Source organism: Drosophila bipectinata, chromosome 3R (assembly GCF_030179905.1).
Source record: "Drosophila bipectinata strain 14024-0381.07 chromosome 3R, DbipHiC1v2, whole genome shotgun sequence".
Classification (NCBI taxonomy): domain Eukaryota; kingdom Metazoa; phylum Arthropoda; class Insecta; order Diptera; family Drosophilidae; genus Drosophila; species Drosophila bipectinata.
Window position 1 is genome coordinate 10,978,394 of NC_091739.1, and position 14,889 is coordinate 10,993,282.

The window sequence follows — 14,889 nt, forward strand, 5'->3', positions numbered from 1 at the left end:
AGGCCACAAAAATGTTTTATATAACAAGGTTCCAAAAACCAACCAGATCAGCTTTAGGGCACAGCCTTGAGTAAAATTTCAGAAGTAAGTAAATAGAAAAATACAAAAAAAAATTGCAAGTGACACCTTTGGAACTGGAGGCCAATGAAGAGCTCAGATCAGATGCAGGGCCAGGGTGATATAATCTCAGATGGCTTCGCCATTGAATCTGAATCCGCGCCGAAAACTGCCCCTCCGCCATCATGGGTGGAATGGTGTGAACGCAACTCGAAGCCTACATGCAGAGCGGTGTCCCCGACCCCACGGAAACTCACCAAATGGCAGAAGCGGGGTCCGATGAGCAAGAAGGATTGGAAACACTTCAGCGCCTGGGCGGCAACTCGGGCCATGCCCCGGGAGCGAGCTGAGGTTGAGCCAACTCCGTTGCCCTGTGCCGCCAAATACCTGCCATGCTACAAGTGGGGAAGAAAACCCTTGGATCCGGACGAACGCCAAGAAAAGTTGGAAACGCTATCCACACCCCGCACCATCACCGAGAAGTATGCTAGGATCTACAATCCTCCAGCCTACTCCCCGGCGATTGTGTGGGGTCGACCGCCTCACCGGGACCCCGGAAGGCCATTCAAGCCTCCCTACGTTCCCGAATGTTTCCCAACCGAGGAGGTCGAAGCCGATTTCTGGGCTCAGTTGCGTTTTCCCATTCGTCCGGCTGCCCTCCTAGGTTTGGCCAGCCCCCGAATCGTTAGTCTGGCCAAGCCACGCGAGTACCCACCTATTCCACACTGTCTCATCCCGGAAAGACCATTGGCTCCCTTGGAGGAGCCACCGCCGCCGCGCAAGAAGTTCACCCGCAGTGGATGGCGCCACCACCAGATTCGGCTGATGTACCTCGCCAAACCGATCACCAGGCCGTCCTATGACTACTTCTACATGGCGTGAGTCAAGGTTGCTGCTTTTGGTTCTATCATGTTTTTGCCAAATTATGAATATTTTCTTTCGGAATAATAATTTTATTTACAATGAATTTTAATTTATTTAAGCTCTTTGTTTTAATTTTCAAAAATCTGTGATTGGTTTTCAAATCAAAGAAAAGTGGTTTGAAATTCTTTACACAAGTAGCCCTTGCCTTAGCCATCAGTTTAGCTAATGTGGACTAGTCCTTTAACATGCCATTCCATTTTTACAAGTCGTACTACGCAGACCTCAAATTTAAAAGTTTTAATTTTATATTAAAAATATATGTTGATCCGATTGGTTTTTATTTCAAAATTCTAAGTGATAGAGTAGTCGTTAGTAGCTGGAATACAAACCCCGAAGCAAAACCGAAAAATCCAAAAAAGTCAAGATGAGTATCATGCCGGATGAGAGGCCTGCGAGCGTCTTCGCCGCTCCGAAGCCACCACCCAGCTGGGTGGAGTGGTGTGAGCGAAATTCCAAGCCGAAATGCATTAGGATTGTCCGTGAAAGGGTGGTCCCCACCCGATGGCAGACACCGGGTCCGATGAAGAAACCCGACTGGAAGTACTTCTACGAATGGGCCGGCAAACGGGCTATGCCGAAAGAGCTGCCGGAGCCGCCGCCAAGGAAAATACCGTGCTTGAAGAAGTACTTACCCTGTGCCAGGAAGCCGAAGACCCCCGATTGGGACGAGTTTGCCCAGAAAATGATATATCTGTCAACGCCTCTGGATCGGAAGCGCAGCGAGAAGCACCAATACGTCTACCCCGTACACCCCTACTCTCCCATAATCGTCTGGGGTCAACCGCCGCTGCACGACAAGGGACGACCCTTCGACCCTCCGAAGGTGCCAAAGTGCTTCCCCAACGAGGACATCGAAGGAAAGTTTTGGGCCGAGCTGCGTTTCGCCGTCCGCAAGCCAGCCCTCAAGGCCAGGATCTCTCCCCGTATCCTGAGCATTTCCAAGCCAAAGGTCATGCCGCCCTATCCGCCCCACTGCATCATTCCGGAGCACGTCTACGATGTGCTGGATGTGCCGCCGCCGCCGCGCAAGAAGTTCACGTCCCAGGGCTGGCGTCTCCACCAAATCCGCCTGCTCTACCTCTCGAAGCCTGTGACGCGGCCTGAATATGAATACTTTTATATGTAGTTTTATCCTTGAAGGATAAGACGCCCCTTCTTGTTGGTATTTTGCTTGCTTCCTTGCTGCTAGTAAATGGACTTGTCCCTCTAATATCGCCGACAAATTCTTGGGGTTTTCTCATTATAGTTTGGAAAAAGCTAGCAACTGCCGTTCTTGGCCAGGCTTGGCCATCAAATCCGTTAAAAAATGAACAATTTCACACACAGATAAGAATCGCAAATTTATTTGACTTTTTATGGCTTACAGTAGCGCTGGTAGGAACCGGAGGAGAAAATGTAATCTAAGCCTGCAAATCTGCGATGGCAAGCTGAGGTAGCGCGTACTGAGGGCCCGGCAAGAAGTCAAAGAGCCACTTAGTCATGGCCGGCGCATTACAGTCAAAGGTGAGCTCCTCGGAGCTGAGATTCCCTTCTTTCATTTCATTATCAGGCGTAGCAAACATGCGTCACATTGGCTGTGCCATCGGGCACTGGGCACCAGGCACCGGGACCCTAGTGCTAGGATCAAGGTTCACAAATGATCATCAGTCAAATCAATTAGATAATTGAATGAATGATTTGTAAAATCCGATTATGTTCGCCGGATTCTTATTCTTCCTCTGCTGCTGAACCTCCTTGTTGGCAGTTGTATATATATTTTTTACTTCCCGCTTTTTTGCATATTTTTCCATTTTTTGTTGCTTGCAGTTATATATCTGCGGCCTTTCGTGCCAATTGGCAATATGAATGTGCCCCAAGCCCCAGGTTCCAAGCCCAAAGTGAATGTTACCCGACAAACAGCAGCAATTCAGGCAAAAGCGAAATATTTATTACAATCATAAATGCAACTAGAGCAAAGGGAGTACGTATTATTGATGGTAAAGGGCCTATACAATAGGTTAATCAATGGTTTGAGGAAAGGATTTTTGGATAAGTACTAGTGGGTTGAGAAGGGTCTTATAGGCTTTATAGAAATTTAACCTGTCTAGAAATCTTTGTAATATTTTATTATTTATTCTTAAGCCCACTACCTAACCTAACCTATATAAATTCAAACATTTCAATTGACTTTGGAATTTCCCCACCCGTATCCTCCCCTCGCTGACAGCTTAAATATGCTAAAAAGCGAAACTTTTGTTCGGGTTTGATGTTTTGCTGCAATGCCGCGACGTTTGACCGAAATACATGCCAAAGGCAGCTACAAAACAAGAACAAATTGCCGAAAAGCCAAGAAACCTCTTCGGGCTGTGTGAATTGCCTTGGATTGAATGTTATTGATAAAACTTATGGCTGAAAATCAAAGTTCAGTTCAATAGCAAAGCTTGTTGTAGTTGATTTTTCGGGCATGTAATAGTATAGCTAGTTTTACATGAAATTGAAGAGTTTAAGAACTCCCTATAGGTAGGTAGGTATCTTAGTAACAATTTCTCTGGCGTCTGCCGATGGTGATGATCACTGTACTGACTAGACAATGTCGATCATGAGTTTGGTATCGCATTGGGATGCGGTGATGATCATTGATCATCCGATGGCCGGAGGCTGGCTGCACTTGTGTGTTGTACTGCATACCAAAATAGCCAAGCGCCAGGCAGTGTCGCCAAACACCAGACAAGATACCAAACAACTAACTGCAGAAATGGAACCAGTAGAACAGCAACATTGTTGTCTGACAATGTTCGTCTGCCCGCTGATTGCAACTTTTTTTAACTGGCTCTTGTTTATTGTTTGTTGGTGGAAGTCTCGGTTTTTATTTATGCAATTTACAGTTAAGCTAAAGTCAGTGACATATAACTGAGTGAAATGAAAAGGTTTAACCCATGTGCTCATAGCTAAACTTTTGGTCAACTATATAAAGATAAATATAAGGAAAAACATAGGAGAAAAGTATGAAACCCCATAGCTTATCTAAGGGTTAAGCATTACAATATGGAAATATCTAAATTCGCATATTTTTGCTTTGGCATTTGGGTTGGTCTTGGCGAGGAACTAGTTTTCAGTTGCCATTGTCTCTGGGGCATAAAAAGTAACACGTTAAGTGCACCAATATGGTCATGGCACAAATAACGATGGTGTGCCGGTGGATTGCTGGCTAGTGGGTGCTCGAAATGGAGATCTCTGCCACAGGAAACCCAAGAAGGGATCCACGACTGCCAGCCGGCCGAAACCCATCCAGACCATCCCCATTAATTAGCCATTTAGGTTGTCGGTTGGCCATAAAATTGTGGCAAATGTAACGAAACTCCAATTTTAATGTTTGTTTTTTGGGTTTATATATTGGGCCAGATGTTTCTGGATTCGGCCTCGGCACTAACCGCAATTAATCAATAACGACTCACCTATAAATTTCCGTTTGCAGACTTCCTCGGCGACCTGAGCGGCATTTCGCCGATGCGGCGACGTCACCACCCGCGCGGCACCAAGCGCGGTCGTCCCAGGGGCAGCACGCGGCGGGGCGGCGGACACGGCTCGATGCAGCGCGTGCTAACGCCGACGCAGACCGGAGCGGGATCGGTATCGGTACCGGGAGCGGTAGCAGCTACGCCAGCGCCAGCAGAAGCGGGAACCGGAGCGGTAGCGGTAGCGTCTTCACCCCTGCCACAACAGGAAGTAAGCGGCGGTGGCGAGAACGCCGGCGAAGAAGGTTAGTACACTGGTACAAAAAAATACCCCTATTTGTGATAAAATTTTAAAGAAATTGGAAAAAACTGAAGAAGCTTTCCTTGCTGATCTTTAGTTTCAAAAGGAAGAATCTGTCCTATTTTAAATTTTTCTATTTTATATTATTTTCTCTGTAAAAGCTACTTGGTATCGCCTGCCAACTCATCCCTTTGTAAGAACTAACCCTCCGAAAGGATTTCCCCCTCCTGTTGAGCCGAGTGTCACTTGTCGCTAATCGCTTGTCATAATCACGTTTATCGCTGCCTTTTCCGGAACAAGTATTTTTTTTGTTTTTTGGTAATCACTCCTTTTCTCCCCATATTCATGGTATTATCTTTGCCTTACTTTGTGGTTGATCTACCGGTAGTGCCCCCCTTCGTGGCATTCACATTTTTTTTTTAAATGTCTCGATTACAGCCCGCAGGAATAATGCCGCCACTTTGTGGTACGTGACAATTTTAACGCAGTACCCGGCGTTTTGGAATTAAACAAACATTTTCAATATTTCTCCACTGAAAAATACTTTCAGATAAAACACCCCTTGGGGTGCTCCCCTTTCAGGCGACGGCAAGTCAAGCCAAATATTTGTTCAAAGATTTGCATCTGGCTGCATTATCTTTCCCCCTCGTGTCGCATTCCACATTGCTGTTAATTGAATTGGTTTTGGGGGGAAATTGGCACTAATTTATACGTAAAATGTCATTCCTAATGCCTGGGCTACTTCCAAGAACACGTAACTACAAGCAGACTGCCGCCAATGTGATTCGTAATTTTCAAAAGTAATTCGCATCTGTTACATGGGGTATTCAACGATTTTAAAGTCAAACAAATTCGATTTAAAGGACACATAAGACTGCAACAATGTGGCAATTTTCAGTTGTATTTTCGGGCTCACGACAAATGATAATTGAATAAATCCGCTTAAAATCCCAGACTTCTGATGCGGAGCGAGGGGGAACACGTGACAGGAACACGTTCCGTTGCTGTTGTCCGAAAATGGAGACATAATCGCAATGGCAAATACGCAACGTTGCATAAATTACACTTGGCCAGGAGGAGTTGGGCTTAAATGTGCCGGGGACTTTTGGCAATTAAAAAACCACAATTGCACACATTGCCACAGCCAGGATTCGTCCAAACGTGCGGAGGCAAATGTCAAGGGAATTACTACGAAAGTAGCCAATCCTTTATTCAATATCCAGAGTCCCTTTTTCATTCAACTAATGGAATGCACAAAAAAGTTTTAAAAAATATAATGTATCTTTATTCATTTCAGCTGATTTCACACCCGGCGTAAGTCCTGCTCCTGCTGGACAGTCTCCTGGAATGGCTGCCAAGCGGGGACCGGGAAGACCCCGCTCCAAGACTGCCACACCCATCAGCCGAGGCACCCGTGGAGCACCTCGGGCCCGTCGACCCATGGGACCGCTGCTCGTTCCTTTGGGTCGTAGTCCGGATGCCACGCCTCCTGGCAGTAGTCCCGCCACAAGTCGAGCCCCAAGTCCTTCTCAAGGAACCACTGGACCTGAAGAAAAATAAGAAATAAAGAACAAGATTTTGTTAATAAAAAATAGTTTTATAAATTGTTTAATAAAGATGGAAAATATCCTAAAGAAAATAGTTTCTCGATAGACCATTAGAGACCATTAATAGACCATTATTGGTACTTCATAAAAGTGGCTAGGATTTACTTAAATTTCAGTTCAAAAATCCACGTTATCATTCATCAGAATACATATGATCAACGACTCAAATTGAAACTTCCTTTTTTATGGCAGTTGTAATCATAAATTAATGAACTTGTAAAACTGTTAAAGCATTTCCGTTGACACTTGTCGCATTAGGCCTTTTCCAGTTTGTAGTACCAGACTTTTGGTAGAACTTCACGCATCAGTCGTCTAAATAATTGAAGACCGTGAAACAAAAGCACCTACAAATGAGAGGTGTAATAAAAATTTCTTAAAATTTGTTTCTGTTGTAATCAACACTAGGAGAGAAACTGAAATTAGCGCAACCATCCGGCCCAACCAAATAAAAGTCGTAATTAAATTAACCAAAATGAGAAAACCTCGGTGAGAAAGAGTGGTGAAATCATTGTCATATTTGGGCAATTAGTTACGCAGCACGATTCCCGGTACAAAAGATTTCCTTGGCCAGACATTTATGTTCTCTATTAAAATTTTACAAACTCTTTTATAACGGTGGAATTATGTTAAGGTAGCCGACTTATAAATTAAACAGGACACGCTTCTGTGCCAAACAATAACTCAAAAATACTAAAATCAACACAGATACCAACAGGCAGAACTTGCTCGACTGGATTTGAGTCTATACTCTATAATGGCACTGATTGTTGGCAGCACTGATTAATAAAAAAAAGGGTTACAAATTTTAAAATATTTATATTTTGTAAGACACGCTCTGTTAAAATTTCTTAAACATGCTCAAATAATTAAGGTATTCTTTGCCTTTTGTCTCTGGAAAATTTGACTTAATTTTAAATCACTATTAGAGTATAACGTCTTCGTGAACTTCTTAAGACCGGATTTTCTATAACTTGGCATTGACTCTCGTGGCATCTTTGACTTTTCAATATGACAATTCTTAATATTCCAACTGCAACTTGTTTTCCTTTCGGTGGCTATTTTTTTCTGCTTTTTAGAGTCGCCGGCGGCCAGTTGGCGACATTGGCGAACTGTCATAAAGCTGCACGATTCTTTCGTACTCACTGCAGTTGGAGAATCCGAGAAATGCTAAAAGTGTGCATTTATGCCAAGTGGCATCTGCGGCGGCGTCGGGCAGCCAGTCGGGCTTCCTTTTTCTCCGCCCCCCATCAACCACTCTGCGGACCAGTGCGTTTATTAATTAGCGGCCCATGGCATAAAGTCCAGAGCCTATCAATGGACACCCTAGATGGATGTTTTGTAAACTCTTCACATTGTTAAATGAAATTCTTAACTAAATACATTAGCTATGTTAAATATAAGTTAATAATAAATAATTGTTATTTTATTTTAATATAAAGAGTAACCGCAGTTTCGGTGTCATGATGAGTCCTTTAATTCCAGTTCTTTACTCAATTAAAAATCACAAACAGCATTGCAATCGTTGTCGTCTGCCTTGCACTGGCCAGTGTGGTTGATGCAGGAAAAGAAAATTGTTGAAAAGCCGGCTGCAGGTTAGCCTGTCTTACTGGCGTCGTTTAATAAGTTGGATAAAGTTAACCTGGCTAGTTAGTAGTATATCTAAGAGCAGTGCTCTGTGTTGCCAGAAACTTTTTCTCTAAACAAAAAACCTTAGAAAGTTAATCCTTTTGCAGCTGCTTCCATATGAGCAGCGGGCACAACCCAAGAAACTCATTCCAAATCCCTTCTTTTGATTTAATCCAGCGCAACTAATAAGCCGCAAGAAGCCTGACTCGAATCCTTTCCCCAGCAATCTAAGCCGGCCAAGATGTTCCACGGACAATGAAGAACACAGGGCAGATTGCGTGGCCACACCTTGAAAAAATAAGCAAAAGGATTAGATTTTCTTCAAAAGCGAGCCACAAAAAAGGGGAAATTCAAGTTCCACTCCTTTCAGACTCTGCCTACGCATCTGAGCGGCTTAGACTTCTACATTTAGCTCATCATCCTTACAAAATAAAAAAAGGAAGGGATCGCAGGCTGCTCTAGTTTCCCTGCCACTTAAGAACAACAGAAGATCAGAAAAGAAAAGAAGGCTAGGTACGCAGTGGGATTCCATTCATCTGGCAGTCTATTTTTGGGAAATTAAAATGTCTACTCCTACTATTTGTCTGCGAGGGTACGGCCCCGGTTTCGCCGTGTCTTCGGCTTTTTTATGGTCCCTGCGCATCCCTCCAGCGACTATCTATCATGTGTCCCCATCCCCACGGCCGGATGGATGATGAATGTGCGCGTTTGGCGTCTCTAATTCAATTTATCTTAGACAAAGTCAGACTCCGCATAATGGATAGAATAAAGGAACTTTTTACTCGAGTGGCAGATGTCCTTTCAATGTTTTTTAGGCGGCTGTTGTCTACGTCAGCGAAAATTAAAGAACTTTAAGGTATCTGAGTTCTAAGATCCTCTCCTAATGCAGTGATTTTCGTATTTAATTTTTTTTGTTTTATATAGACTTTTTTAGAGGTCGCTTTTCAAGTCAATAATTTTTTTGTCAAACAAAAAATCATTTACCCTCAAGAAAAGTTCGTTTCCTAAGTCATTTGTTTTTATGGAAGGAAATCAGTATTTCAGAAATGTTCAGATAAAACCCAACTGATCTGCCGCCCAGCAGGAATATTCGCCAAGGCAATGCAAACTATTTTAATGTAAATATTTGAAACAACATGCCACGACTAGTGGACTCACATAATGAGATCTGCTCCTCAACCTGATTCGCAGGTTGCTTCAGGTTGAGGTCCTAGTCATTTAAAAATAGTGCAGACAGAGCTTGCCAACAGAAAGTCGATGAGGAGGTTAAAAAAAAAACAAAAACTTGCACGGGAACCCGGGAGTGGAAAACACGTTACCAGCTTTAATGCATCAATTAAACTTTTTTCTTTTAATTATTTCTGCTGTTGGTGGCTTTTTGTTCCTGCTACTCCTGTCAGGCAACATGCTGCGATCTGTTTGTTTTTCTACGTTTATTTTTTGCACAAATTGTTGCCTGCTCGGGGCATCTTGGAAGCTCGTGATTAGTGTTTTTGAAAGCCAGGCCGAGTCACTTCTCCACAGCAGCGCTGTGAGTTTATTGATATGTGTTCATTATTGGATTAGTTGTGGTCACGTTGGTTTTTTAAAGAGTATTAGGGGTATCGACATATACACTACAAACTTACTCAAACATAAAACTAAAGATTGTTAAGTAACTACAATTGGTTTATTAGTATATAAGATTTGTATCAAGGCTTTCAAAACAAATTCAATTACTTTTCGTTTTAAAGTATTTGGATGATCGACTTTTTAGTGTTAATCCTTTTCTTTGTTTGGTTTTCATTTTTTTTTTCAATATCGTAAAAAAATCAATTAACCTGTTGGAGATTTCAAACATTTTGCTTTTTTTAATGTGGGAAATCAAAGGAGTTTGCTGTATCTTAGGAATCACTAAATGTTCGAAGTACTAAGTTGTCTGAAATTCAATTTGGAACTCCTTTCCTCTCCCCCAGAGTTTGTCGCAAAAGACTCCCCAAGCCAAAAAGTTACAGACCACTCTTTTGTCATTAACATATCTCATCCTGTTGATCTGGACGACGATCCCCAGATCCCCACACTGTAACCGAAACTTGACAAATATGCTTTCAGGTCTAATTATACCCAAGGTGCTCTATTGGATGGACATGCTCAGTCAGCAAAGGGAGGAGCTGGTCGTGCGACCCCGATTCGGGGACCCTCTTCGATGGTTTTTTGTGGCTCAGGTGGCTCTGCAATTACGCGAAATGAAAATGTGAATGTTAACTGGCAAGGGGCACTAAAGAAATGGTAGCAAATTAAATTGTATTAAAATTTTTCGTATTTCTTATTTTATTTACTCTAAGCGTGTATTTTAAGCGTGTGAATCGCGATACCATAGTTTCCATAAAACATTTCAATTTGTTCCACGCCCTTTCGGCAGGTTATCGGCTTTATCTCAAACGATGATCGAGCTTCGCTGTTGTTAAAAATAGAAGAGAAATCATTTGCATATTAAGCAGCCCCTAAACCAAGTCTGTCACAAATGCTTAGCATAACACGATTATTCATTTTTACAGAATAGTTTAGAGCTAACAATCGAGTTAGCCACCAATTAGTATTTATTTGGCATCTTTCCTGTGGCCATGTTTTTGTAATTAGTTACGCCTGAAACCGTTCGGATCTTTGGCAACTTTATTCCCCATTCGGGGCACGTAGCTGTGGGAGGAGGTTTCATATGGAGGTCTGTCAAAGTCCTCCAAGTCGAAGACGTCAAAGTGGCGCCATTCGTGGCCACATGCCATGCAATTTCCCTTCACAGAATTATAATTAAAACTAACTAATACAAGACAATACAATAATGTAGGCAATTTCTCTCCACCATTTATTATTAGTGATTTTGGTAGAGGGTCTTGGGCTTGTTTGTCCTCAGCGGGTTTCATTTGGGTGAAATGTTTGCGTGTCCATCTAGGAGAGCTAGCTTCTTGCCGACTAATTATGATTTTATTAACATTTTTGGGCATGACAGTTGGGTACAGTGGGTTAACTTATTAGATTAAGTCAGAGTTTATCCTAAAAATATTAATTCTTTGTAACAAAATCAAAAGTATCTACTTGTACTTTATTTATTGATCAAAGCTTAAATTTAAATTTAATTTTTTAAACGAATTTAAGACATTGTTTAGTGTGCATTGTTTGGCTTGTGCTTATTAGAGCGTCTCCAGCTAATGACTGTTGGCAGTTTGCTGAAAAATTAGTTTCCCTGGGAATGCCAAATGAAATTCATAGTTTGTATGATAAAATATTTATGAACCATTAAATATTTCCCAAGCCAGTCATTTCAGGTTTATATGTAGACTCTGCGAAATATTTAATGTATTAACCACGAAAACCCGAAAATTGCGCAGGGAACGAAAATAAAACAGAAATCTGCAAAATCTGTATAAATTAAGCATTAAATGCATAACATTACCGGCCCAGGCAATTTCCATATAAATTATATACACTTACGTTCAACAACAAAAGGCAATTGCTACCAAGACCCGAAAGCTGTTAACGATGATGAAGCCAGGTCGACGATGATGATGATGATGGCCACACTTCGGGCGACAATGTTTTCGCACCTCCCGGCCTCAGAGGGCCAAAACCAAACTTTCCTAAAGTGTGAACATCACAAAACTCACTCGGATCCCAGCTGGACACGCGTAAAAGAAAGTGCGAGAGCCTGGCGATGCCTTCGGGGCATGTAAAAGTGATTCGGGGTGTGGCGGATTCGTGGTCCAGCGCCGGCCAGGGCAGAGTGCCACAGATCCCGCGGATATTGCTGTCGCCGCCGCGGATCGCGGTGCCAACAATGACACCCTGGCGATTCCCAAGTGTTGACGCTGATGACGACACTTTCTTTTCCACCTTCCAGAAAGGGGGCACCATGAAAAATAGTGTCCTATATTTTTTTAAAGTGATATATTTTTGAGGGAAGCCATACCAACGATACTATACCAATGATATACTAGCCTCTTTTGAGAAATCTTCTACGCATTATTTGGACCATTTTTTTCAGTGCATTGCCGGCCGGCAGCAATTTGAGAATTCTCAAGGCGAAAGTCGCTGCCTGAGTTGTGCGTGTGCAGGGGGCGTGGTTGCAGCCTTCAACGTGTAGCGCAAATTATGAGGTGTTATGTCAATGCGATCCCCTTGCTGGACGCCTTTGCCCTCCTCGGTCCAGCTTCCATTGCAGTTCCATGGTCGGCGGGGTTAAAGTGCCTGAAAATGTGCGTTAAAAGTCACACGACGAGGCGCAGATTGTGAAAGGTCCGCGGCAGGATGACCGGGGCTAAATTAAATTGAAAACGCCCCATGAAAGGGAAACCGCAGGGAAACATAATTATCAGCTACTGAACATTGATGGCGACCGTCCAGCAAGGAAAGCGTAGCAAATTGTCGAGGGAAAATGAAAAGGGCAATTTTTAGCTAAAATGGCTTAAAGTGCTTATTATTTGCTTAATTCGAAAATTTTGCCATATCTATTTTTAGTGCCAATATTTATTTTTATACAAATATTTATTTTAGCCTCTTTCATAAACTTGAGATTCAATAAGCCATAAGGAAGTAATTTCAAAGATTCTTCAGTTTTATAAATTTGAAACCTAATCTTATACGTAGAATTTATTGGTGAAGTATGCTTCTATTCATATCCAGTACATAAAAATAATTTATATTTAATTTTTATGTTCTTCTCCCTCCTTCCAGATTCAAATCACTTTTTACTGACTTCAACTTGGCCTTTTGCTTTTATCTAGGCAGCCAGGAAACTTGGTCTAAAGCCAGTAGCCTGTTTCTGGTTCTCCTGCTGGTTTTTTCGATATTGTCATGGCTCTTGTTATTGACTTCGCTTGCCGATGTTGAAGTTGCATTGCCTGCCACAGCAAATGCAACCATCATCAAAGCTGTTTCGATTCGTGGCCAGAGACGTGGAGCATTTTATGAAATTGCTTGTTGTTATTATTATTGTTATTATTAGTATTATTTGATGTGCTCGCTTCTGCCCCTCTGGCAATGTCATTTGAAGTTTGGCGCTGGCGCTTCCAGCAATCCAGTAACCAGCAAGCAACAACCAACAACTAGTGACCAGCAACTTGCAACTGCCAAGCTCTCACGTCGTTCTCCACAAAAATATAAACATAACAATCATTACAAGTGGCTAAGCAGCAGAGGGAAAAACAAAAACGAAAGCTGAACAAAAACTATTATTGATATTGATGAGAATTATGTTGACTTCCTGCTCCGCTTGAAATGTGGCTGCCGCCACTGTTGCCAGTGCTGTTGTTGCTGTTGCACAGTGGCGTCTTAAGTGGCGCTAAATGCGTGCATTTAATATAATAAATCTTTTTCTGTTGAGTATTTTTGTTTGTTGAGATTTTTGTACCGCCACTTTTTTTTCAAAGCCATATTTTGTGTGGTCAGGCACGTACGCATTAAATTTTGAGTGGCGTGAAGTGAAAGGGTCGACAGCCTGTAGAAATGTTTCGGACTGGGGCTCGAATCTTGGGAACGTTAGCTGGGGTTTAGGAAAAGTGATAGAGCAGGCAGATGGTAAGATTTAGGTTAGTTTTTCTCATCGGGAAAATTAGACTTGATGCTTTCATGGCTTTGGCAGCTGAAAGATTTCTTAAAATACCTTTTTCTTATAATTGAAAGTCAGTTAACCAAATTCAAGACCAAATTCTTACATAAAAATGTTGGCTATTGAAAAATACACTTAAAAAATCTAGCAAGAATATTTTCTGTTTTAGAAAGGATTATTTGCATTCAAGCCGAACTCTCTGCTTTATCGCAATGACCCAATCTCTGGGTGGGTTTTGCAGGATACCACCTAATCGATTGCCCGAACCGTGGCCATGCCCTGACCAAAGTTTGTTGCCTAAGTCTTTTGTTTTTCGTGGGCCGAGGCCGCATGCTTTGGCTAACCGTTAGATGCGGCGCTCATGCATCATCGGGGCATCGGGTCTGACACACAAATATTACAAAGATGGAGGAGTTTTTGGAAAATATATGTTGCCATTGTTGCGATATTTCACGCTACTACATCTCCACCGGGGGACAATCGATGCGAATGTAAACAGAAGGCACACACGCACAATAGGCCAGCGGAGAAAATGCCAGGGCCTTTTGTCGCGTTTCTCCTTATTGATTTCTGTTTGTTTTGCCTGTTGGTCATAATTTAGGGCCAACAGCCGCAGCAGCTCTGGACCCAAGGAGCTACATGAGGCGCAAATGTCAACGCATTGTCTTCGGGTTGCCATGAATGATGTCCAGGATTGCATTAGCCGGAGGAACAGGGGGTTGGGGGTTGCGTGTTGTTGGTCAGAGAGAGTGCTGTAAAATCGATTGAGCCGCGCTGAAGAGGTTCCGCTTTTGGGGCGTTGCCAGTGTTAACGTGTGATGAACGCCCTGAATAACTGCGACATCGATTAATTGCGGACCGGTCAAAAAAATACCAAAGAATGGCATCTCAGAAAAGGATAATTCATCAAGAAGAATTAATGGCCCGTTCAACATTTATATATTTTCACATTCCCATTTTATGTAGTTTAAAGCCCTAAAGTGCTTGTGTGTGTTTTGAACCTAAAATTGTAATCCACAAACAGCTTTCAAAGTTACAAGAACCTTAGCCCAAAACTAAGAGAAAATATTCCCTTTAATCTTTGTTATAATCTAAGTATATTTATGACCCCCAAGGGGGTTTATAAACAGGAAATATTTAGACCAAGACTGTCTGATCATTTCCCTTAAACTTTTCTGCCACTTTTCCAACTCCCTCGACAACCGTTGGCATCTGCTTGTTGGATTGTCAAGCCAAGAACAAAAGACATACCAGCAGAAATAATAAAAAAATAAACAAAAAAAACCCAAATTCAAAACAGTGGCAAAATATTTACCGAGCCCTGCCAGGCAGGGGCTCCCTCAACTTGAGTTTCTTGAG

The 14,889-nt window shown here is 42.4% G+C and overlaps 3 protein-coding genes across 3 annotated transcripts in view; all 3 read left to right on the top strand.

The window, feature by feature from the left end:
- Window positions 1-6,343, top strand: part of Ino80 (chromatin-remodeling ATPase INO80) — a 42,667-nt gene extending 36,324 nt beyond the window's left edge. Inside the window, exons 13-14 of the mRNA XM_017247811.3 lie at window positions 4,436-4,720; window positions 6,014-6,343. Of these exons, the coding sequence (XP_017103300.2) occupies window positions 4,436-4,720; window positions 6,014-6,276 (548 nt within the window). The 3' untranslated portion in view covers window positions 6,277-6,343. The remainder of the gene's footprint in view (window positions 1-4,435; window positions 4,721-6,013) is intronic.
- Window positions 20-1,013, top strand: LOC108129651 (uncharacterized). Its single transcript, XM_017247819.3, has one exon. The coding sequence runs from the start codon at window positions 145-147 to the stop codon at window positions 937-939; it is 795 nt and encodes a 264-aa protein (XP_017103308.2). The 5' UTR covers window positions 20-144; the 3' UTR covers window positions 940-1,013.
- Window positions 1,167-2,191, top strand: LOC108129652 (uncharacterized). The gene has a single exon (XM_017247820.3). It carries the CDS (start codon window positions 1,346-1,348, stop codon window positions 2,105-2,107), a length of 762 nt encoding a protein of 253 aa, XP_017103309.2. The 5' UTR covers window positions 1,167-1,345; the 3' UTR covers window positions 2,108-2,191.
- Window positions 6,344-14,889: the final 8,546 nt, after the last annotated feature.